This window comes from Paralichthys olivaceus, chromosome 5, assembly GCF_024713975.1.
Source record: "Paralichthys olivaceus isolate ysfri-2021 chromosome 5, ASM2471397v2, whole genome shotgun sequence".
NCBI lineage: Eukaryota > Metazoa > Chordata > Actinopteri > Pleuronectiformes > Paralichthyidae > Paralichthys > Paralichthys olivaceus.
The window spans coordinates 18,071,775-18,096,336 of NC_091097.1; the positions used below are offsets into that span (position 1 = coordinate 18,071,775).

The 24,562-nt window shown below is 43.0% G+C and overlaps 1 protein-coding gene across 2 annotated transcripts in view; it reads right to left on the reverse strand.

Moving 5' to 3' along the window:
* LOC109643574 (protein shisa-8) overlaps window positions 1-24,562 on the reverse strand; it is a 75,134-nt gene that overhangs the window by 20,985 nt on the left and 29,587 nt on the right. For both annotated transcript variants that reach the window (XM_069525164.1, XM_069525163.1), the window contains one exon: window positions 21,191-21,306. In XM_069525164.1, coding sequence (XP_069381265.1) covers window positions 21,191-21,306 — 116 coding nt within the window. The remainder of the gene's footprint in view (window positions 1-21,190; window positions 21,307-24,562) is intronic.

Consider the following 24,562-nt stretch of genomic DNA (forward strand, 5'->3'; position numbering starts at 1 on the left):
CTGCAGTACAGGGATTTACGGCAAAATAAATAAATAAAATAAGAACCATGAAGAAACACAAAATGAACAGTTGAAGTCTGATGTTCTCTGTACACAGACTTTAGCACGACCACTAAAGGACTTCAGCCACTTGAAGGCAAACAGAATTTTGTGGCATTTTCTGAAACGACTGATGCTGTTTTTGGAGGCGACAGTCTGGTGGCACATTGAAAGCAGCACTGGGTTTCATTAAAAACACATGTCTGTGCTGGGTAAAGTGGTTGGGAACTAAGTCCTCCCTGTTGACGTCTGATCGACAGCCTGGCAGCTGCTTCTCTGTCTGAGTTGAGAATCACTTAATATTTAAGTTAAAAAAAAGCTATTTACCAGAATAAAAACCTAAACTGTAACTTAATTGTTTAAGCTGAAATAATAAAAAACAGTGTGTGGATGTGTGTACCTTCTTATCTGTGTCACTACAGTGTGCATACAGACTGTTTCCCCCTGTACCTGGTTAACTAGAGAATTATTGAGCTAATCTGGGTGTTGAACAAGACCCTTCTTGACAGAGGCCGAGCGTCTCCCAGGGCTTCACCTCTACACTCACAAATCTCTAAAACTCATCTCACAGGCTTACGGCAAGAGGACCAAACCATAACGGCCTTTCAGTGCTCAAATGACACTTGATTTACTTTTCAGAAAAATGTGCAATTTATGCATTGCTGCCGCAGTACTGATACACACACACACACACACTCCTCTGTAAACAGTGACCTCTGTCTGTTCGGCTACCATCATCCAGGTGATCCGAGTGGATAAGATACACTCATCTGAGTCAACTTGTGTGAAATCAGAAGAGGCGAGCAGTGCAGGAAACTGCCCCCCCCACCCTGAGGTTTACCATTCAGACTGCAGAGTCTGCTTTACCTGCTGGAGGTTTTATATGCAGCCTGAGGACGATCACCATCAATCATTTATCACCTCTAATGGAATTTTTTTTTTTACCTTTTTACTGTTTTGTTTAACTCTAATTATGTTTGAATCTTTTTTCCACCTTCTTTTCACCCGTCTCTGTTTTCTGAAAAAGACACAATTTGTTCCATTTATTGTTCTGTGATCTTTTGTACAGGAGCATAAATCACAGCCGGTGTCAGGCCTGATAAAAGGAGATTTAAAGCTTATTCCTCCTCATCCATAAAACCACTTTACTTGCAGCCTGGGGCTAATGTTGTCTCCATAACAGAGGTGAGGGGAAATGATTTAATATGTTTTACATTAAATCATTAAATCTAATTTCGTAAATGTTTTTGTCACTGTGGGGGCCACGTCTCTTTTCATTGATTTAACCAGTGTCCGAGGGCAATAAAACTGTAAACCCTTTGTTTCATTAGGTGCAGGTTAGGACCCAATTATAAGAAATGCAGGTGAGGTGAATATCAGTGTCAAGAAATGTGTCATACATTCAACTTATTCAGGCAAATAATATGTTATACACGATATGAATTATTTATCTGGATCTGCACCAAATCGCACACACTCATAAATATCAGTCCCCTAAATTTATTATAAGTTTCTTCTTATGGTTAAATCACAGCATGCCCTTAAAGTTAGTGATGATTAAAACTTAATGAACTTCTAATGTGTGATAGTTTCTACACGACCATAAGAGTATGTACAGTATCAGCGTGTGGCTTTTACTTGTAAATGCAGGTTGAAAGATGAAGAGAACACACACACACACACACACACACAAATACACAATTTGACATATGGACACACAGTCACTTTCATGTTTTGTGAAAAAAGAAGATCAAGCGTGGACTTCATTATGTATGTATGTATGCATCCAGACAGGAAGTCAGGGCACGGGGTTTGCATTATGACATATTACTGAATAGAGCTTTGATGCAGCCAAAGGGATGAGAGAGCAGAGGAGATACGGAGGTAAAGGGTAAGTCATGTGAAAGTGATGCACAGTGAAGAAAAGAGTACATACACGTGTGTGTGTGTGTGTGTGTGTGTAGATGCTGTACATGTTTGAAGGCCATTATTACACAAGAGCTGCCTTTGCTCTGTGTCACTTTAATAGTTTTGGTTGCTGCAGTGAATGTGATCTCTTGTGATGTAATTGGATGTGTAACTCTTGATGATAGTGATACTCAATGATGTGTGTGTGTCTGTGTGTGTGTGTGTGCGTGTGTTTAGGGTTTTACACAGAGTTGACTGACTCTCTACTCGTTAGCGGGCAACTCTTCATTTACTGGACAACCATCGACACAGAGCAAATAGGTTAACACACATGTACGTGTGCACACTCACACACAATAAATAAACTAATTGTAAAAATAATGTACAAGATATTTAAGTATGTTAAGAGGGAACCCTGTAAAAATTGCAAATTCATCTGTATTCCACACACACATGCACATATATGTGTGTGTGTGTGTGTGTCTCCTCTCAGCTCTGGGGGTTTCAGACTAATTGGCAGGCCTGTAATGTGATTGTGGAGGTTAGAGCCTGGCTACTCTCTGTAGGCACACAGGCATATACATCATGTTAATCCCTCTGTGTGTGTGTAAAGGTCAAACACTTTCCTCAGTGGACTTGTATGTACACAAATTAATATACAGGTATGTCTCAGCCCTTTTGTTTGTGTGTCCTGTTTGTGTGTGTAGGAACGATCTCATCCATATTCTCCGGGCAGCTGCAGCAGCACTGGAGTCGCTCAGCTCACTGACTTCACACCATAAACACGCAGCAGCCAACCAGCGCTGTCCTTCACTCACAGCTCTCATTACACCACTTGGCAAGAGGCGACTGATCAAGAATATCAACTGCAAACCTGTAATGGGAGAAAGATGCTGCAGAATAATGTTTGTGTAAAGACGTGTGGATACGAGGGGCATTGTTTATCATCTCCTCACAGATGAAACCATCAGAGACGCACCGACCCAGCTTTTCTCCTGCACCTGTTCTGCGAGTTTCTCATTAACTCTCGAAAGTGCAGGAAAAATTAAGCATCGATGCTGAAAGTAAACAAATACTTGTTTCATCTAATGTTTGTGATGTCTGACGATTAAACTGAAGGTGAAATAAAGACACAAGCACAGACTCTCTCCAAAACAAAAACTGATTTTTTCCAGTGTGTAAAAACACATATTTAGTTTCATTGTGAAACTGTGCAGGACAAATTAGAATTAGAGGATTCATTGGGAAACACTGACTAATTAAGAAGTAAACTTATCTACACTTGATGATCAGTTCACCTTGGGACAGTGGAACACAATGGCCACAGTCACGAGACACTTTGCACTCGAACAAGCTTGTTTTTATACGGTGGCTTTTTTACTCCTCTGCCACATTCTTCAGAAGCAACTAAACACAAACACCTTGGTCCCGTGGCGTGCCTGAGAGGAATGCACAACACACACACAAACACACACAAGTTGCTCCTAATCAGTATGTGCATTCACTCACACGCACACACTGAGCCACTCCTTCCCTCGGCCCCTTTGTCTTGTCGTATCAGGAGCCAGCTCCTCTCTTGTGTTTCCTAAAGCGTGAATCTTTTGCTGGTGTGTCCACCCACCATGTCTAACAGTGATTGATGCTCCGCAGACGCACTCCCCGACAGACTCAGTGCGTGCGTGTGTTGCTGCGTGCACTCTTGTGTTTGACCTTCAAATCACCCTCCACCCAAACAACCCACATTACCACCACCGCCATCACCTCCCAACCTCCCAGCTTGTGCCTCCATCTTAGCCGTTTCTGACCAATACCTGATTAACATGGTGGACTGGGTCAGTGCGGCAAGGGGCCACCTGGGATGCGGCGCTGGGATGTGGAGCTGGGATGCGGAGCTGAGATGGGTGAGGGCTGTTAGCATGTTCTGCACAGACTGCTAATTGGCTGTTATATACCCTGCGGAGAGGGTGGAACAAAGGGAGGAGAGGATGCAGAGAGGAGGTGGGAGGAAAATGATGGAGAGAGGAGCTAAGATGAGATGGAAGAAAAGGAAGAGAAGGTCCATGATTTATGCTGGGATGGAGGTGTGATGGCGTGAGGGAGACAGAAAGAAAAAAGGAGAGAGAGGGAGGCGGCACATGAAGAGAAACGGAGGGAGCAGATGGCTCGGGAAGAGAAACGGATGACACGAGTGTGACAAAAGAAAAGAAGTCGACATTGCTGCACCCAGCTGCTGTTTTGTGTCGCAGAGAAGCAATCTGCCCCCTTTTTAATGTTGGACTCACGTCTTCAGTCAACTTCACTCGTCCTCTCATCACTTAAGAAAGTTAGAAAACAATCCATTAAGCATCAACACTATCCAAAAGCTTCCTATTATATTCAATGTTCCACCTTTAATTTAGAAACATTATCCATGATATCAGTTGCTCCCCTCCCCTCTTCCTCCCCTCTTCCTCCCTCTATCCATCCCTACCCCACTTTTTGCTCCCCCGGGCCAGTGATTTGTGAATTCTGTCACAGCTGGATCCTGATCCCCTTAGAGAGAGAGAAAGAGGGGAGCAGAAGGGGAGGAAAGGGAGATAAGAGACAGAGAGAGAGAGAAGGAGAAATGAGAGAGGTGAGAAAGGGAGAGAGAAGATGAGAGGACGCGAGGGTCTCTCCACCTCCGAATAATTACACGTCCTCTCTCTCCCTGCGCTGTCACCCTTTAGGTGGTGTGAAATGTAGGCCACCACACTAAAAATAAGCCGGACTGCTTTTCCACTTTTATGAATGACTTCTTCCATCCATCAGTAAACCAGGTGAAACAAACACGTAGTTATGATTCCAGATGTTTCAGCCGCAATCGACTTTGGTGAACTTTGACCCCTTCGATATTTGCTTCACATCTGGATCATGCGTTGTCCAGAGTCATGCAGATATTTTGCAGAATATTTTTTTTCCTCTCTTTCGTTAAAACGGATATTTTTACAAACGCCTTCCAACGTGCAGATTTTCAAAAACTCTGGATTCTGTGTATCGGTGTGTTCATGCAAAACAGAGCGTTTGGTGTAATGAGAATGCGCCAGAAACAACAACAGCGATGGCAGCTGTATATACGTTTACCTATACCCATAGGTTAGCACTGCTAGGTCGAATTGGAAGTTTGCAGCTAAATTTAGCATCATTGCACCACATTACCAACATTCACAGCCTTCGGCCTCGATCACAATTACTTGGAACACAGCGTCCTTCACTGGTCTTTGAAGATTATTGACTCGATGTCCACCTACTGGTCCAACATGCTTAGTGTTTTGTAGTTGTTTTTGTGTTATTGAGATAATTTGTAAAAACGGAGGTCGTCTCGATTTTAAAATATTTATTTTTTTAAACAGGAGCGAAAATATCCATTCAAAAAACATCCGCACTAGAGAAGACGAGGCCTAAATTTAGCTCAAACGATCCACCACTGAGTGAGTGGAGACGCACAGTTTGTGGCGCTAATTATCTCACAGGTGAATGAAACCATTAAGGAAGAATAGGGAGTAATGAGGTGAGGTAATTAAAAGAGCACCAGTCAAGGCTTGAATGACAGAAAACAAAGGAGAAAACAAACATCATGGACATCCGGCATCGGTTTGTCTCGTGTTTAAATTTGAAGAATGTCTCCTCGTCGCTCTGCACAGATCTGATGGTTGTTTTTCTTTTTGCAGCCGCCATCTTATGTCTCCTCAGAGGAGCAGAAGCTTGAGTGACAAATATGCAGCACGCGTTTCTACATCATGATGTGTTCTCTTTGTTTCTATTCCACTTTTTAAAAAAGTTCCTTCACTGCAATGGAACGTCAGAGGGTCTTTTGTCCTCTTTTGTCAGAGTTTTGTAAACGTGTCAGGCTTCTTGAGCTACAACTGGATTTTGCTCTTTGCTCAGAACACTTAACCTCAGTAATTAATTTCATGAGGTGTCAGTACAGAACTCAGAGAATCCCCAGTTTACATTTTCAAAGCTACACTTTGCAAATGACTGTAAGTTACTGATGAATGCCAGAGCGTCCTTAAGCGCCACCTGGTGTCTGGGTACAGCTCATAAACCCCAGGTTAGTGGATGGGGCATGGACAAGAAGAAAAGTTCACCCCAAATAATCTTTTCTCAAAGATGTTTTCTGTCATTTTACGTTTTTAATCAGTCATTTGATGCCATAAAAATGAGGAGAACTGTCGTGGCTGCTGCTCAGACTCTGGATCTAAATGTGGAGGATGGCAGCGTTCCTATTTGGGATATTTTGGCTTTCTGGATAGAAAGTCGTCCATCTTTATTCTCATTATAACCATAAATCCTTTTCTGTAGTGGCTCTAAACTATGTCTTTCCCTTCTAGTGACTGACAGGCGACCTCTGACTTCCTGCAGCAGCAATGATCCCTTGTAAACCATCGCATTGAGCCAGTGTTTGCACCACATAAGGAAATCATCCACAGACAGAGCTTTATTTGAAACTGACGTGTAAACTTAAGTGTCAAACCATGTTGACATGATTCAACACAAGCTGAGCTCGGTGACCTGCTCCTGACGTCGCCAACCTCTGTGTAACCTCTGTGACCATCTTTTCCAGCTTCCTGCTCATTTTCATTCACAAGGTTTGGTGCAGTCTCTCCTGAGAGCCGCCCAGCACAAACAGTGTGGGCAGGGATCAGCCGCGGCGGAACAAGTGGAGGTCAAGTGACTTGTGTTTCTCCGCTGCAGCCGCACTATCGCTGGCCTCACTTTCCCCACTGGTCTGATTGTTGATACTTCTAACATGTTGCTTCCTCCATGTGGAAATAGAATAATAATAATAATAATAATATAAATAATAAAATAGTGATTGTCAGCACTCAAAATATCCTGGCGAGTCTATGAGGAGGAGAAGTGACTTCATATGCCAAGGTCACGATGCTGACATTTGTGATTCAGCCAGGCTGGGTGAAGTGTACCACCTCAGGGTGTGCTATAAAACACACTTGCATTGGGCCACGTGGCTGCACTGAGCTCAGATGTACACACACACACACGCACGCACACACACACACACGCATGCAGGCAGGCAACAAATTACACATTCATGAAATGTGAGGTACATGTGAGGACCCATTCATTTAACCTTAATGCTATAACTCAAAATTCTAACTACACAATGTTCATGTAACTCACCTCTATCTCCATGACACTGTAATTACACCATGTATTGTACTGAGATGCTGCATGTAATAATATGCATCAGCAGTTTTGTCAGGCTTGACATTTCTCTCACTCTGCAGCCAGCACATGTAGGCTGTCCAGTGACATTTCACACAGCGCATGGAGAGATAGAGAGAGACGCAGCAGAATATACAGATGGAAATGAGAACAATAGACGGAGGAAAAGAAGAAGATGAAGAAGAAGAAGAAGTGATGGAGACTTTAAACAGGTTTTACTTCAGTGCATAAAACACTCAGACTGTTGTTTATTGGAAGCAACTGCACTCACATCCTTCTCACTCTCTCTTTCAAGTTTCACTCCCCGAGTCCCACCATGTTTCTCACCTCATCGTCACCCTATTGCCTCCATCTGTCGCCTGTGTGCACCAACACACACACACACACACACACACACACACACACACTCAGATATGTCTTTATTTTTTAAATCTTTGATATCACTCCTTTGCTGCTTGTGCCCGAATTCTTTCCCCTCACAATGTTTGCGCTGTCGCCACCTCTTATCCTCCTTCCCCTCCGTCCCTGCTGCGCCACGGTGAACGATTGAGATGCGATTGAATGACAGGTGGTGATTGAAAATCCTGTTTAGCAGTGTGCGTTCCCTCCTCCTGTTTTTTGTCCTCTCCCTTTCTTTCTTCCTCTCTCCTCCTTGCCCTCAGGCATCAGCTTCTGCACAGTGACCAACACTGGCCCCTCTTTGATCCCCCATAATGCACTGTGATGGCTGTGTCAGCACTCACCCTGGTCGCAAAGAAACTCTCTCTGCAACAAGCTAAGATCAATATCACCGTGTCACCAGGGAACTGTTTCCTCTGTTTGTCTTTCTCCTCTCTCTCCGTCTGTCTGATTATCTCATTCCCTCACTATTCTCCAACATCTTTTCTTTTTTCCAACCTCTGTTATCTCTCTGTCACTTCCTGCAACCTTTTCCACCCTGTGCACTGCGCCTTCTCTTGCTATCTTGTCATCTGTCTTTCTGTGATTTATTTATTGTCTTTTTCTGTCTGCTTCCCTCTCTTTCCCTGTCTCACACGCACAGGCAGGAAATGCCTCAATGCACATTAAATATGGTCGTATTATAAAAAATTAACAAATATTCAGTCTCAGTGTTCCAGCAGCAACAGTGCTGTTTTTTATTTTGTGTGACTGCTGCGGGTAAGTGCGACGAGAACAGAGTTCAATTGGATAAGTGTGTGTTTACAGGTGGTTTTCTTTTCCCTCAACCGCTACCACCTATTTTGTGGCAGCACAAAAATTGCCACGGGGATTTGATGCTATAAAAGCAGGGTAAAGCTACGTGATTGACAGCTGAGGCTGATGGTCGAGCATGTGTAACGGCAGGATCTCGCTACCGCAGCTCCATCCCCCGATCACTTCTGTGCAGACTCTGGCTACAAATGCCCAAGATGGGATGTTTGTTTGAATCCTGGATATTTTGGTTTCAACTCTTGATAGAGGAAGAAAATGGAGATAAGTTGATCTGTAAACAGTCTATGATCCAGCTATAGAAGGATACATATGATATGAATGTTCTATTTAAACATGTGTAAAAGATTCAATTCACACCTTGAAATAGCTACAGTTAGTCGTAGGCCCGTCACGATAACTGTTTTTATTGGGACGATATATTGTCCCAGAAATAACGGCAATAAACAATACTATTTTCATTTTAAGTCCTTTTTGTGTCCGACTGTCTCAGCATCCAGAGTTCAATAGGTATTTGCAGAAAGTCTGTTTCAGAAGATCAGACACATACTTTCATGAATAATCTGTTTTAAGATTTAAAATTAAGTTCCCTCTTTTCAATTTAAGTTTTATGAAATCTCATTAACAAAGGGGTTAATTGATGGTCGCTGCCTCTGCTCACAACACAATGGAGCAACTCTTGTCCCCGGAGCTGCAACATGTAGGGGGACAGACACAGGTGTCTCAGAGCAGATGAACTACATGATCAGCAGCAGTGAGGTGAGGACACAAACAAATAACCCGTGTTGAGAATCACAACACGGACAGAATGGCAGCATTATGTGTCTCATTTCCAGGTGTGAACACAAGGACCCTTTCAAATAGCTAATTATCCAGATAGCATCCAAACACAGATCAGTTTAAAGTGAGGTATAAATGATGTATTGATTCCTTCTTGCGTTGCAGATCTGTAATTGGCGACCTGGGATCAAAACAGCGCTGCTCAACATATGGCGAGAGTGTTGGAATGAGGATGACTCCCCCCCCCCCCCTGCCCACCGAGTTGAACGCTGTTGCTAGATAAATGTTACCTGTCACCTACACAGCAGTCTACTGGCAGAAGTATATGGCTTCACTTTGTTACATGACAATCTCACCTTTGACTGACACACACACACACACACACACACACACACACACACACACACACGTTTTTTTTTTTTTATTGTTAAAATAGGTGATGTGATATTTTCTATCTATTTGATGTGGATCTTTTTTCTACACAATTATTTTTCTCACTCTCAAATGGTAAATGTGACTCATTCATACAGGCTTCCATCTCAAACCTCTTATCTCCCCACAGGTAAACACTGAACGACACTGAATACAACCTGTAAGGTTTAATGGGACAAATCTGATCAGACGTCAGCGCCGCAGCTCTGATGTGCGTCTGCAGGTTAGTGATATGGAAATGAACCGTACTGTTAGTCACCCGGTCTGCCTCGCAGTCTCGTCTGTTTGGCTTCCTCCCTGTCTGTCCACATGTCCACCTCTCATCCTGCACAGGTCTTTGTCATACGTGTGTGTGTGTGTGTGTGTGTGTATTAAAAGCAGACTGCTGGTCGGTGCTCTCCAAACCCCCATGGCCGTCACACAGCACATCGGCTGTCATAACAGACCTGACTCTCCCTCTGAGGCTCACGCATGGTTGAGTGTGATTAGGTTAAACACGCTCTCTGAAGTGACGTGATGTGATGTGGCATCGTATGGTGTGTGTGTGTGTGTGTGTGTGTGTGTGTGTGTGTGTGTGTGTGTGAGTGTGTGTGTGTGTGTGTACAGACAGGGAAAAAAGAAAGTGAATGTACTGTAAGTGTGTCATTCTTACTTGTTGTCATTTTCTGTGCCGTGTGCAGCCGAGAGTTTGTGTGTCTGTGACTCTTGAGGTGTGTGCCGCACACTTCTTCTTCTTCTGTGTGTGTTACAGACAATTCTGCTTTCCAAGACTGATTTTAATCAGATACTATTGTTTGGCTTCATTTAGACACACGCATGCACACACTGTCACAGTGGAGGCAACCTTCACAGGCACAAGGACACACTGTAAATCCTCGTCCGTTATTTCACATTTCTTTCCCGTGTGAATCCGAGCTAATGAATCAGTCGTGTCCTGTGAAAACCTGCCACCTTTAATCTGCTGTTAGATCTTTAACAGAGCACTTCACGACTGCAGGACTAAGACTCACGACGTATGAAATTAGAAAACTTCACTTACAACGCGTCACTTCAGGACCATCGTGGAGATACAAGATGTTTCCTCAATCTGATCTCATCTTTAAACCTGTGACTATGAGATTGTAGGACTTTGCTGGAGTTGACAGAGAACATGACAGGACAGATGTACAGACCGTCGGGGGGGGGGGGGGGACGTTTGAAGGCGTCGCTGTTACACTGAGCTGCATCTTCATCCTATATTTATCTTCCACAGTAAAAATCACTGAGCCAACTACAGTCAATATAACACAATTAAAAAAATGGATTTACGCAGCACTGTTTACACGCAGTGTTGTTATCTTACATTACTGTGGGGTTATATTACATATAATAAACTAGAGCTCATAAACGTTTGGTTGTTAATATGTGTATTCTTTGCTGTTATGAACACATTTTGTACAACTAACAATGACAGTTTTAAAGGTTCCATGTAGAAAAATAACTTCTCGTTAGGGCCGGACGATTCTGGATTGAGATCACGATTCTCTGTCACAAATCATTAATATATTTAATTTTGGCTCAATAACCCAACAATAGATAAAAAAAAAAGAAAACAATATTAACAACAGACAGAAATAAACTCTCTGTTTAAAAATGATCTATGAAAACATTTTAATATTCTATCGTAGTGATTCAACCTGAGAGGCAGGCAAATGTTTGAAGTCGTAGAAATAATATTCTGCTTATGAGCAGAAGTTAGTTTGCTGCTGCTGAAAGTATTTTTTTTCTGCGTCTCCCTCTTAAACCCTCTACATTTCCCACCCTGGTAGTCAGCACAAGAGCTATAACTTTGGCCAGACGCTTTAACCTGGAAACCACTTAGTCCTCTGTGAGAGGGGTTATGCCTCATTATGACAGAATAACGGAGCCAAAATGGAGCCCGATCCCTCCCAGTCGCTCCATAACAGTAATACTATCAGCGAGTACGCAGCAGCCGGGGCTAATCCTGGCCATTTAATGTATAGCCACACACTGCACCTCACTCAGGGGCTCAGCAGCAGCTCATATCAGTATCCAACAGACACACACACAAATACACACACACACGCTCTTCACATCCATGGAAATCCACATTCTCCCTTTGAACTGCCACTGCTCACTGCTTCTTACACATAATGCCATGCACCCTCTGCTCTCTCATAGTAGTGCTCGGAATAATAAAGGACGATATGGACGATCTCAGATCTTTAGGCTACACACACACAAACACACACACAAACACACACACACACACACACACACACACATACACGCAACAAAAAGTACTGAAAGCAATCAAATCCTCACATGCAGCAGCACGCCCACATTTCCGCTCACTCTTTCACACATCTGTATTTTTTTAAGGTCAAATGCTTAAAAATGTGTCAATCCATACTGTTTGACCCTCGGGGGGGTCGGAGGCACAGGAGGTGACACAGAACAAGCCTCCACACAGCTTCTCTCGACATCTCCAATACATGCGGATCAACAAACACACACACAAACACACAAAGTCGACACAGGGGCAACGTCTAGCCAAAGTGCGCCGTCATTTGTCTCTATTGAGCTGCAATTTATTTAAGTCGCCTGTCAACACTATCCGCTATGGCTGTCATTGCTCTGTGTGTGTGTGTCCGTGTTTGTGTAGCGGGGCTGTCATGAATGGTGGGGCTGCAGAGCCACGTCTGGTGTCCTTCAAATGACTTAGAGAAAATATCCCCCACACCGCGCAGGATCAATGCACACCCACGCACATGCAAGCACACAAACACACATCTAGACACAGTACACAATATGCCTGAAGACACTCTGCCCTCCCGTATGCAGGCTGTATACATTTGTCAACACAAATGTCCTCTGCAGCACCTTCAGGGGTCGAGTGTAAGAAAACATTAACTTCACCCCCCGACGGCGCAAAGCAATCCCTGAGATGATCCTGGAAAACCTTCAAAATTATTATACGAAGATCAACCAGCAGAAAAAAGGCTGTTGGACAGTGTCTATGAGGAATTTTGTATATCAGTGTGTGTTACTGAGTCAAACTCTTTACAAATACTCCTGCATTGATTTTTCATTGCTTTGAAGGACGGTGAGGTACCCTGGTGACAATTTATTTTTTGTCCAAACACATTAAATTTTTCATTTGTCACTGTCACAGAACACTGACACCAGAATAAAAAGCCCACCAGTGACGCACATGTTGGTTTGTTGGATGAATCCTTCTGACTTTTCCTTTACTGTCACCACGACGTGGATTTGTATGTTTCTGATGGTCTGTTGATGGATATTCATATAAGACTGAACTGTTTTAACTTTAATGATCCCATAATTACCTTATGGTTATGTGTTTACCCCTTATACGTTGTGTTTGTGAGCAAGATCACACAAAAACAACTCAACAGATCTCTATGAAACCTGGTGGAAGGATGTGATAAGGGTCAGGACACTCTGTAACCATGTTAGCATTTAGCCTCACTGGGCATTAGAACAGCTAAAGACATGTTTCTCACTTTGCAGTATGTTTCCAATCAAGTCACCGACCCTCTTCCTTTTGTGTCTGACGGTTTGTTATCCTCCGTCATTGTTGTGGCGGCTCACTGAAGCTGTAATCTGCTGCTGCCCCGGCTTATTAACAAGACTATTCTGGATATTTCCCCTCTGCGGAGCCGGCTGACTTTCAGCAGCAACTACGGATCCTCACAGAACTAGGATGAATAGAATGGAACCATCCGTGCTTGCTGTATTTAAATGTCCGTGAATTGTGTTTTAAAAGGAGAATTTCTAGATTCTATTTTGTACAACATTTTCAAGAAATAATCTGTTTCATATTATTTTATCTACATTCTACATCAATTTTCTTTCTATTAATATGAAATGAGGTCAAATATTGTTTATCAAAAGTTTATTTGCTCTACAATTTATTTTGGTGCTTTCTTTTTCTCATTGTATCTGCATCATTCTGCCCTCGGGTTTTTGTCCCTGTAGCTGCAAAAGTTTGCTTTCCACTCGGGGAACTCAACTCTTGAACTCCTAAAACCACCAAAAGGAACATCAGGTCTATTTGCTGCAGCTCTGTGATCATTTCTGGATGGCTTTACAGTTCAGTCAGAAAAACGAGGGATCAGACAGCTCTGTCTGCAGACACTCAGGCTATGATTTAGAGAATGAAAGGGAGAAGAGGAGAGATGGAAGGGGAGGGTACAGGGGGATCGCAGAAAAAAAATAGTGGAGGGAGTGACAGAGAGAGACCTCGAGGGAGGCAGGGCCGTAAGCAGACAGAGGGCAGAAGATAAGAAGATATTGGCGGCTAATGAGAGGGAACTGGAGAGGATGTGACGGTGGAAGTAACGGCTGTGATGCGCTGCAGAATTATCAGCAGAGTTTGCAACAGATTTACCGACCGACTATCAGTGAGGACATCTCCCTGCTGCTGTATATCTTACATCTGCTATATCTGTGTATCTGGAGAAGTGGGGGCGAAAAATGTGTTGCCACTTCAGAGACAGAAAAAAAAAAAACATTCACGTTGGGTATAGAAGAGAAAACGACAACGAGGAGATCATCACAACAAATTCATGAAAATATCTGCAACAGATTTTATAAACTCCACCAAGGAGGATTTATTCTCATCTGCGTTTGTTTGTATTTTTAAATGGCAGGATTACGCAAAAACTACTGGACAAAATTGTGAATTGTGTTTCACTTTCTCTGAGGTTTGCCTGTCTGCGTGGACAGTCACAACATTATGGACGATAGCTATACAATGCTGTGACAAATCCAAACGCCCTAACGTCATTATGAGAAGTGCACATTTTATTTTTGTACATGATGAAACTCTGGACGGAATTTGATTTTAAAAGCCAAACACTGCTATGATATGCCATGATAGGGCATTTACGGTACTGTGGGTAGTACTGTTTGAGTGATGGGGGTTTGGGGTGTGTTGGTGGTTCAGTCAATAGTTGAGATGGAGCAGGGAGAGTAAGAGAGAGAAAGAGAAGTTTGAAGTTGAGGAGGGAAATGCACACTCACATTTCTCCTCCGTTGTGAAGGTCGAGAGAAAGGAACAAAGACCCAGAGGAAAGAAACTCAAGTCAACCGGAAAAAAAGCGAGTGAGAATACACAAAGGTCTGCAACATTCAAAACGGGAAATGGAAAGAAAAGGAAACGGAGATTATGAGAAAGAGATTCAGCTTGTTGGGTCGAGTCAATGTGGTTAACACATAACAAAACCATATCAGATGGTCAGATAAACATCCCCCCTGACATTTGCTCTCCTGCGCCGGTCGCTCGCCCTCATTCTGGGTGGCTCCGACTTGTTTACAGTGACATTAAGGCAAATGAGCGCTGGCACCGCGTCGCACACTGGCATCTGTGTTGACGTATTTCAGCTGCCAAGTCTGCTTCAGCACATTCCTGTGATCCCATGAAATGTGTTACTCCGCAATGAGAAATCTGGTTGGATGAGGCCAGCAGCCGAGGGTCAGTCAAAGGGCACAGGGAGTCCGTCAGAGAGCCACTGACACCACTTCTGGTTCCCACACACACACACACACACACCATAAAACGACGAGCTGATTGGTGCAGAGTCCCATCGGCCAATCTGAATTAGAGGACAAGTGGGCCACCTGATGTACAGAATGTACAGTTCGTTCACGGTTCAGCGCGTTTTCATGCTTGTATGAACACACACTCATACATACACACTTACATTTTCTTCTCTCTCTCTCTCTCTCTCACCCTCCCTCGCTCAGTCTCTGGTGGAGTGTCAATGCAGATATAATTGGCGCCGGCCCCATGTGGCACTGTAGTGACGAGCCACAGAAATCAAGGACGCACAGATGTAAACAAACACTCTCTCTCTCACACTCCTGACACACACAGGCACACACCAACCCCCTGCCTGTAGTACGTCTTTTCACTTAACACTCGTCCTGCAGGCTCCCATGATACTCATTTCCTTGTTTTGATTCCAATGTCACACTGATCCTATCTCCCTCCTCTGCTCTCTCTCTCTCTCTCTCTCTGCACCAAACAGACATTATTTCTCCCTCTCTCTCTCCCTCTTCTTTGTCTCTCTTTTTCTTCCCGCTCCACCACTTTCACTTCCCTCCCTCTCAGCTTCCCTTCCTCCCTCTCGTGCTCTGATGTTTATATTTCTCTTGGTTTCCTCTCTCTCTCTCTCTCGCAGGCCAGCAACATGCAAATTATGCCCCACAAATGCAAATCCTTCCCTATCAGAGGAGACCTCCAGTGTAGTCCGCCCCGCTCAGATACTTACCTCCCCTCAATCCTTTTTCCTTCCCTGACAGTGGGCCATCGCTTGTTTGAACGCTACCTGTGAGAGCTCCTGAAGAAAGTCCTACATTATTGACACAGACTGATGCATTGTTATTCAGCGTGTGTGTAAAATGGAGATTTGTGTAGTTGTATTTGCATAATAATCCATGTAGGTGTTTGTTAGTGTACATTTACCGCATGTAGTCATCAAATGAATCAGCTAACAGATGATATGAGAACATGATATTTCTTCATGGTCAGAATTAAAATGTCACTTCTCTTTCTGTGTAAGGAAATATAAACTGTATTGTTTTACAAAGGATAACACTTTGACTTCCAGCTATCAATTTCCATGTCTACTGACGGGAGACATCATCGTCATGTAGCCTAGAAATATGGATACAAGATGGATTTTCCCCCGTAGTCAGCAAACGCACAAAGCGTTGATTGTGTACAGGTTTTGTTCCTTTACAGCACTGAGCATTGTGCTGTTGGGTCTGTATTCCACTTGGAAATCAGGAGCTTACCAGCTTGGCTGCTGAGCTTCTGCATCCTGAGTGGAAGCGATTTAGTTGTGCTCGCTCGTGTTAGTGTCCCACTAAACCTCACTTCTTGTTTATGCTGTTTCAACACCCGCTCGGTCCTCGGCAGCTCCGGCACTGTACTCTGCACCCGTCTTGCATTATTCATGTATGTGTGTGCATGAATAAAAAGCAGTTAAAAGGGGGGACAACTTTGAATTATACTTTGTTAGCATGAAGGTTGCATTAACAGTTTTAAGCAGATGCAAGACGCTGCTACTTTCAACTGTGACAGTTTTCAGTTAAGTTGCCAAACTTGTAGATCTAGTAGACCAGTTCCTTTTGTCGTTTGCAACTTAAAATGCTAAAAATAATAATCGGGAATGTAAATAATGATTTTTGGAAGTTGATTTTAGTTCGATTATGAATGAATAAGTTCAGGAGGCATCTCACAACTTCATGTACCTTCACCACATCCTGTGCTATGATCTATGAGTCTGAAGAGTTCACTCGCAGTGATTGGCGACTTCTGATCAAAGCCAATTGGAGGCTTTTGTGTGCGAAGGCTAAAACTTTTCTGTGACAAAAATGTGGCTAAAAGTTTTGTCTCATGAACGAGTCTTAACACGATCATTTCATCTCATTAGACATCTCACGCGTCCTCAGAGGATTTTTGTTAAAGTTGACTTGGATTGAGGTTTTCCTCTCTGATGCTACGCAGGCAAAGTCAACAGAGGGACTCCATTCCCTGCTGCCGTCAGTGGGGCTGAACTCACCTGACGGAGATTTGACTACACAAAGAAAGTTTCTGTGTCGCTCTCTCTGCAGCAGTCGTTGCCTCAATGAGATGCAATGTTTGCATGTCTGACATCAGCGGTAATATCACACACACTCCCCCGGTCTCTGCTCTCTATCCATGTGTCCCAGCCTGTGTTGAACTCAGGTGACACAGGCAATTTTTCATACATGCAACCATCTGCATACGGTGTGTGTGTGTGTGTGTGTGTGTGTGTGTGTGTGTGTGTGTGTGTGTGTGTGGCGTGCCCTGACTGTCCTGAGGCCAGCTCTCCACACCAGAACGGAGCCGAGCAGCATCTGACCAGCTGTCCTCCTCGCAGCTAGCAGCATGTTATGTCCTCTATCCATTCTCTCTATTCCCATCTTATTTTAATTTATCCAGCTCTCTCTCACCCTTTTATTCTTTGTTCGTTCCCCCTCTCTCGCCCCTCTCTTTGTTTTTTTTTTTCCTCCCTCTTATTCCTCAGACTCCAGTCTTTTAGTCCTCAATCACCTCAGCCTCTCAGCTTGGACAGACCCTCCCTCCATAGACCATCATCATCCTTCTCTATCTTGACCTCCCACCCGTCTCACTTGCTGTGCCTCCCATTCCACACATCACTTTTGTCACTTGTCTAATTCAACCTCATCTCCTTCTCATCTCATCCCTCCTGTCTCCCTCTTCTCCCCCGTAACCTCATCCTACAACTGTGCTCAATAACATCCGTCTGCCAACCCCTCTTCCTCCCTCTTCTCTCCATATCACCCGTCTTGTGTAACCACAAAAGAATCTCTTGTCTTCTCGTCTCACTGATTCGTCATTGTAACTGTCATATGACCTCAATACTTCTCCTCCTTCCCTTTTTCTCCCCTTTCCAGCTTTAGACTTCACATCATACCACGTTTTTTGTGCCTTGGTTCATACATACTCTTACATGGAATTAAAAATATATCTGCCTTGGATATCAGAGCAGGAGAGGATTGGGAAGGCAGATCACTCTTTTCCCAGAGAGGAAACACGAGGATTTGGCTGCTGTCTTCATTAGGGAAAGGGCTCAGAACTTGTTCAGTCTATTTCCATCCTAATCAGCTCACGCCTCTCACTGCTCTCTAACTTGTGCAGCGACAGCCACAGAGCACTGAAGACAGCATTTGGACAAATGAAGAAGATAAGTGGAAGAAAAGTGTTAAATATGCATGTTGTGAATAACAGTTACTATTTAACAATGTGCTAGAAATGTTCCTTTTGTTTCAAAATCCACTGGATAGGAACGGGAAAAAAAACAGGGGAAGAATAGAAAAAGTAATTGAGCATGAAGGGAACCACAAGGTGTTTAAGATGCAATGCTGCACCACTTCAAAACATTGATGTCATTGTGCTACCATGGTCATAATGTTATTAATCTGAGGATCAGCAGGAACAGTATGATGTTTACCATCATCTGAGTTTATCATATTAGTTTAAGATCAGAATTATTTTGTGCATAATCGTATTTGTCACAGTTTTGTCATAAATTAACTTATGATAATTATATATGGGACACAGTGTGCATATTGTACGTCTTCTGCTCCTTAATTGATGTGCCAATTAAGTTCAGGTGTCCCACATGACTGAAGTAACAAAGAAAACCATAATCATGCTCTTGTTTAAGCCACAGATCTAAAGTAAGTTATCGTTGAGGCTTGGAGGAAAACGCTGCCTTGTATTAGCATAGAAACATTTTTCAGCTGAGGGTGATGATGTAAGTGACGAATGTGAAAGTTAATATTTCTCACTGTCGCAGCTAAAGGGAACAAGTGATCACCAAAGTCAGTTGGATTTGTCCTCTGGGAGCCATGATAATCTTTACCACATTTCATTGTAATACATTCAGTAGTGCTCAGTATTTAGGGATCTCCAAACCCAGTGGGATCATCCTCTGGCGACCATGAATCTTAAAAAACGAATGGAATAAGAGTTGTTTTTTCAGTCTCAATCAATATACACCAAACAGACATTTTATAAAACTGCTACGGCACAGAATCTATTTCTAAGCTTTTACTTTAGTCATTCAATTTATAGTTTCCCCATTTACAGGCAACAACAATATCATTATGTAAACACAATACATTTACTACATGTCATTTTCTTTAGAAGTTTTACTGTGAGTTTGAATCCCAAGTCTTTTTGATAAACCCAGAAATTCAACTCACGGAGAAAGAGAAGAGATTCAACCACAAATCTCCCCTGAAAACTTTTTTAAATCTACACTGTGAAGTTATAAACATTCATCTACATTTATAACCATCTGTTTACCGTGCTGTCTTCTTCCTGTCTGTCTCGCTCACTCACCCTCATCTCCGTTTCTCCTTTCTCTCTCTCTCTCTAATTGGCCTGGAGGATTAAATGTGTTTAATTAAGAGGTGATTATGTGTAGACGGCTGACACAGCAGGATCAGGATGGCTTCATCCCATTGTCCCGACTGTCATCGCCCTGTACCCCCGTTCAAACCCCCAACACACACTGAGACTTTCTCCTCCATATGTCTGCCTGGTTTATTCCTGATTTAACACCTCTCTCACTGTCATTTCCTTTTTCTAATGTTACCAACGTATCCTTTGCAGTTATAACTCATGTTTCTCACTGATTTAAAGCTCAGGAATGATTCATTAAATAAAAGATAATTATTCCACGTACACATTTACATTAAGGACAAAGAAAAATGCTGTTATAATTTATTCCATATGTATTGAAATGCATGTGCATATTTCAGAGTCTGATTATATAATCATTTGGAAGACGACAAAAAATGTCAGAGACAAAGCAATGTGAGAAAGCAGAGGAGGTGAAAAGGGAGGATTTAATGGCTGTGGAAGAAATGGAGGGAGCGAGGGAAAGCAGTGCAGAAAACAACAAAGTGCTAATAAGCAGAACGCAGGGTGAAAAAGAGGCCAAAAACTTGTTTATTGCAATTGTGGAAAGATGAAAGTGAAGGGATCAGCCTCAGCAATTTCCCTTTTGTCTGTAAATGCTGCAAGTGCAAGTGCATGTGTGTGTTTAAGAGCGTGAAATAAAAAACTGCACTTGAATGATTCATTTAGGAACCAGAGCACATGGTGAATGATAATTGATCGACTTTCTGGATTCGGCTGAACTGATGATTAACTTGATCTTAAGTGGTTTACAATGAACTCCTTCATCTACTGCACAGTCACACGAGTCAACCTGGTTAGGGATACAACAGGACCAGAGCACGACTCGCAGTTTTCTGCTAAGCCTAATGACGAGCATAAAATTGTGAGGCAACAGGGACCTCTGTCCTTGAAAACAGGCCATCGCTCTCAACACAAATGAGCCCCCAGGAAATACTGTACGCCCACTAATTTGAGTCTCAATCCACTTAAGACGCACAGGATTGTGTTGAGCATGCATGCATGTGTGTGTGTGTGTGTGTGTGTGTGTGTGTGTGTGGTCAGAGCATCCAGAGGAAGAGCGGGACAGATGGGTCACACAGTGTTCCCTCAGTGGTTTTGGAGCTGGAGCACGGCTAATTACATCCTGATTAAAAATGACCTGTCCCTGCGCCTCCTCGTCCATGGATGACACATGTGAGCTTGTGTGTGTGTGTGTTTGTGTGTGAGAGAGTGCACGTGTGTTTATGACAGAGAGACAGCAAATGAGTGTTAGACCGCGTGAGTGTGTGTGACAGGAAGAGCGCTGGCGGAGAGTGGATGTTTGAGGAAGAAAAAAAAAGAAGTGAAATGTGAATTTAAAAAAGAAAGTCTTCAAATTAATGGATTAACAGTTGAAATATTCAAGTAATAAACAAAGAGTAAAAAGTTAATAAATAGAATATTATTAATTACAGTAAATATATAAAAACATGATAAAACCTGACAAAATCTCAAAATAAAGAAAAACTAGTAGTTTTTCCGACGCAACTGCTGAAACTCTGTTGTCAGTGATTTTACATCCGCTCAGTTCGCTTGTGTGCGAGCTGTTGTGTAAAGATACGAAGACCTGCACAGGAGACTGACCGTTGTTGGCGCGCAGTGCCCTGGCGGAGATGCCGTTGGTGCCTATCGGATGATGAACCCCGGTTCCGTCCACCACTCCTGCCTCTCCTGGCTGCTTCAGAAGCTCTGTCAGAGTCCTGGAGGGAGAGAAAATTCACATTTACAGCTTCCTGCAAACAAACTGAGAAGAAAACACGACTTTAAACGTTGTGTATTCTCACATGTGTACTCAACACACAGGAAAGAGGCAAGGAAAGAGGAGAAGGGCTGAGGGGAGAGCATTAGATGTGCGTCAGAGTTGGGATAGAGTGAGGATAAAAAACGGGTTTGAAACAAGATTGTGATCATTGAAGATCGTGCCCACAAAAACAAAACCAGACAGAGACGCTCGGAGTAAAATCCGAGGCAGTGGAATCGAGGATAACAAGAAGAGTCTCTGGATGTTTCCCAACTGGTCGCGTCAATCATTTATAAAAAGAAAACGACTTCCCCTCTTGCCATCTTTTATTGTTTGATGCCTCCTGAAAACTGGAACATGGGCAGGAAGCAGCCTTCCAGCACGAAGACTTAACTCTTCAGGAGCACACAGACCCTGTTAAAGGTTTTGAAATGTTGAGAACTTATTTAAACAGTTAACTGGTTTGATGTTGTAATTAAGGGAACGTGCTACAGACTTTTGTCACGTTGTCATCACTTCTGTTGGCTAACACAATTAAACCAGAGAAAGGCACAAACCTTCAGTAAGTTGAAATAGAAGCAGGGTCACTTATGTTTCCTTTTCCATCATTTTATTATACTTTATATTTGCCATTAAAGGTTTCTGACTGTTGAACTGATGAATATATTTGGTGGTGGATGCTGAAATTCTGATGTTTCAATGGAGAAACAGACTATTTATACAAGTCAGCCATGTTAATCTGATTTGTCTCAAACGAGGCTGCTTCGCTGCTGTATGAGTGATCACATTTCAACTGCTGCAATAAACATCCCAGATGGAAACCACAAGGAAATTACTTCTACTTATTTTAGAGTGTCAGTTCCGCTCCTTAAGCCAAAAGAATAAAAACTAGAAATGCACTCGGAGAGATGTTAAACTTCTACTGTCATTTTAAAGTTTTACAATCCCACATGGTCCTGACCCTACCCCCCCCCCCCCGCCAACACGCCAAGATGAATCCACGACGGATTGAAAACACCCAGTACCACAAACAAAAGCTAAAATCCTGTACACAGCTCCACTCATGTGAAAAGTTTGATTTGATTTCCTCTGTTGACCTCAAACTCTCTAATTGGCTCCATAAACTCTGCAGCGTTTGCACATATTAACGAGAACCAAAAGTGAGGGCTCAGCATCAACACGTCACCGTTGACAAGGAAATTACAGCAACATCGTCAACAAATCAGCTGTGACCCGAGAGCCGCTATCGAGAGACCCATGAATATTTCCTCACCGTTAATCTCGCCGTTGAAACCTTGGCACAACCTTCGAGAATGCAATGGAGCAATTGTCTTTTTTATTAGCCCGCTGCGAAACGACTGCCTGTGGTAACGAGAGCAGTAAGCATAAAAAAACATGAACACCAGCACAATGTGAAGCAGCAGATCTGCAACAGGGATAAAGGATTTAATACGTGGCCAAATTTGTGATTTTTATTTTATTTTGTTTGTGTGATTTTTTCCCCCAAATGAAGGCACTAAATGTTTAGCACTGACTTTGCTGTGATGACTTTTGGCACATGTCTATAGTAACTCCATCAACCGCTGACATTCTCTGGAGGGACTGTATGTGTCAGAGCGTGAGGCTCCAGACTCCGAAGCTGGAGTTTTTCCTGTCTCCAAAAACTCCAGATAATGTCCAAATGTCTTAAAAAAGATAAAACACATACAGATGTCCCCGGATGCCAACAAAGTAGAGGCTGATGAAGATGTCATGAGGACAGAGTCCAGCGTCAATGTGCTGTCAAGAAAAACACGTGGTCTCCGCAGCAGAATTCATTTGTTACATCTTGCCTTTGCCTGAACGCTCTGGAGATTTCTATGTGAGAAAGTCTGGACCCGAATGTGCGGACATCCTCTGGAGTTCATGACTGATGACGGTTATGGCAATGTCAGTATATACTTATCAAAACTCATCTGCTCAGCATGAGAAGTCAATCTCACTCTGGAAGAACAGCTGTCGGTGATTAGGATTTATCTCAGATTAAATTTAGACGCTACGATGTGATAGAAACCGGCCATGTCCGCTTTTACCAGTCAGACTTTAAGTAACTGTGCAGCACAAAATCAAAAGTATCAGACAGGGAAAAAAATAAAATTAAACTGGTATTTCGTTTTTTTCTTTTTTCCCTCGACACAGTTCTCGCAGCGAAGGTGCCATTAAGCAATATCCAGCCGCTCCAGTGGAGCTGCACAGCGACATGTCAGTCGTCTGTGGTTGTACTCTGGGCAGCTCCCTGGTGTCTGTGTGAAACAGGGTGTTGCTGAAAAGCTTTTAGCTCAGCAGAAACTCTCCTGCACAAACTAATGTTAGGGAAAAAAGTCTTTTTGAAATTAGTCTCCTGATGGGAATGATAAGTAATCTCTTCTGTCTCCCCCCAAAGAAATGTTAATCTGTGAAAGGTCAGTAATGTAATTTATTCTCACGGTAAAAACACAAACTATGAGATTTCTATTTTTTATTTCCACAGGAAAATGTATTTATATACATATGGTGGCTCAAGTGCAACTCATGACTACAGGGTTATGGTTAACAATAAAAAAACATGACAACAAACCAAAAAACACAATGAAGAGCTTTGTCGTTGAAATTAATGTTACTGTGTTTTGTTGCGATTGTTTTTTGGGGCGTTTTATGATTTGCTTTTGTGCAATGTAATTTACTGTTGTGTAATGCGATTGGCTGTTTCCTGACAGGTTGCTGTGTGTTCAGTGCCACCGTACATCGGCTGTGCAAACATGGAGAGTAAGAAACACACGTCCTGTCCACACACATGCATCTCAATTGACCTTTGCATTTTCTGCCTGCTGGCCAATCCATTTTCTCTCTCTCATCTCATTAATATCTGTCCACGTCTATGCCACCACTTCATTTGTCTTCCACTCTCCCTCCCCCCCCCCGCCTCCCCCCCCCATCTCATTCTGTGGGTAATAAAGTGAGCTGAAGCTATCCCCCCCCCCCAGCCACTCTGTGTCTCTCACTCCCGTCCCCTGCAGAATGTGTAAGAGCGCCATGGTTGCATATTTGTCGTTCTCTCCACCATCCATCGCCCTGGAAACAACTTCTCTTTCTTCCTCTCCTCTTCTGATCCTGCCTGTCTTATCTTCTAAACTTTCTGTCTGACTCCACCCCCCCCCCACTGTTATCTCTTGCCCTTTGTCATTTTCGATGCTACG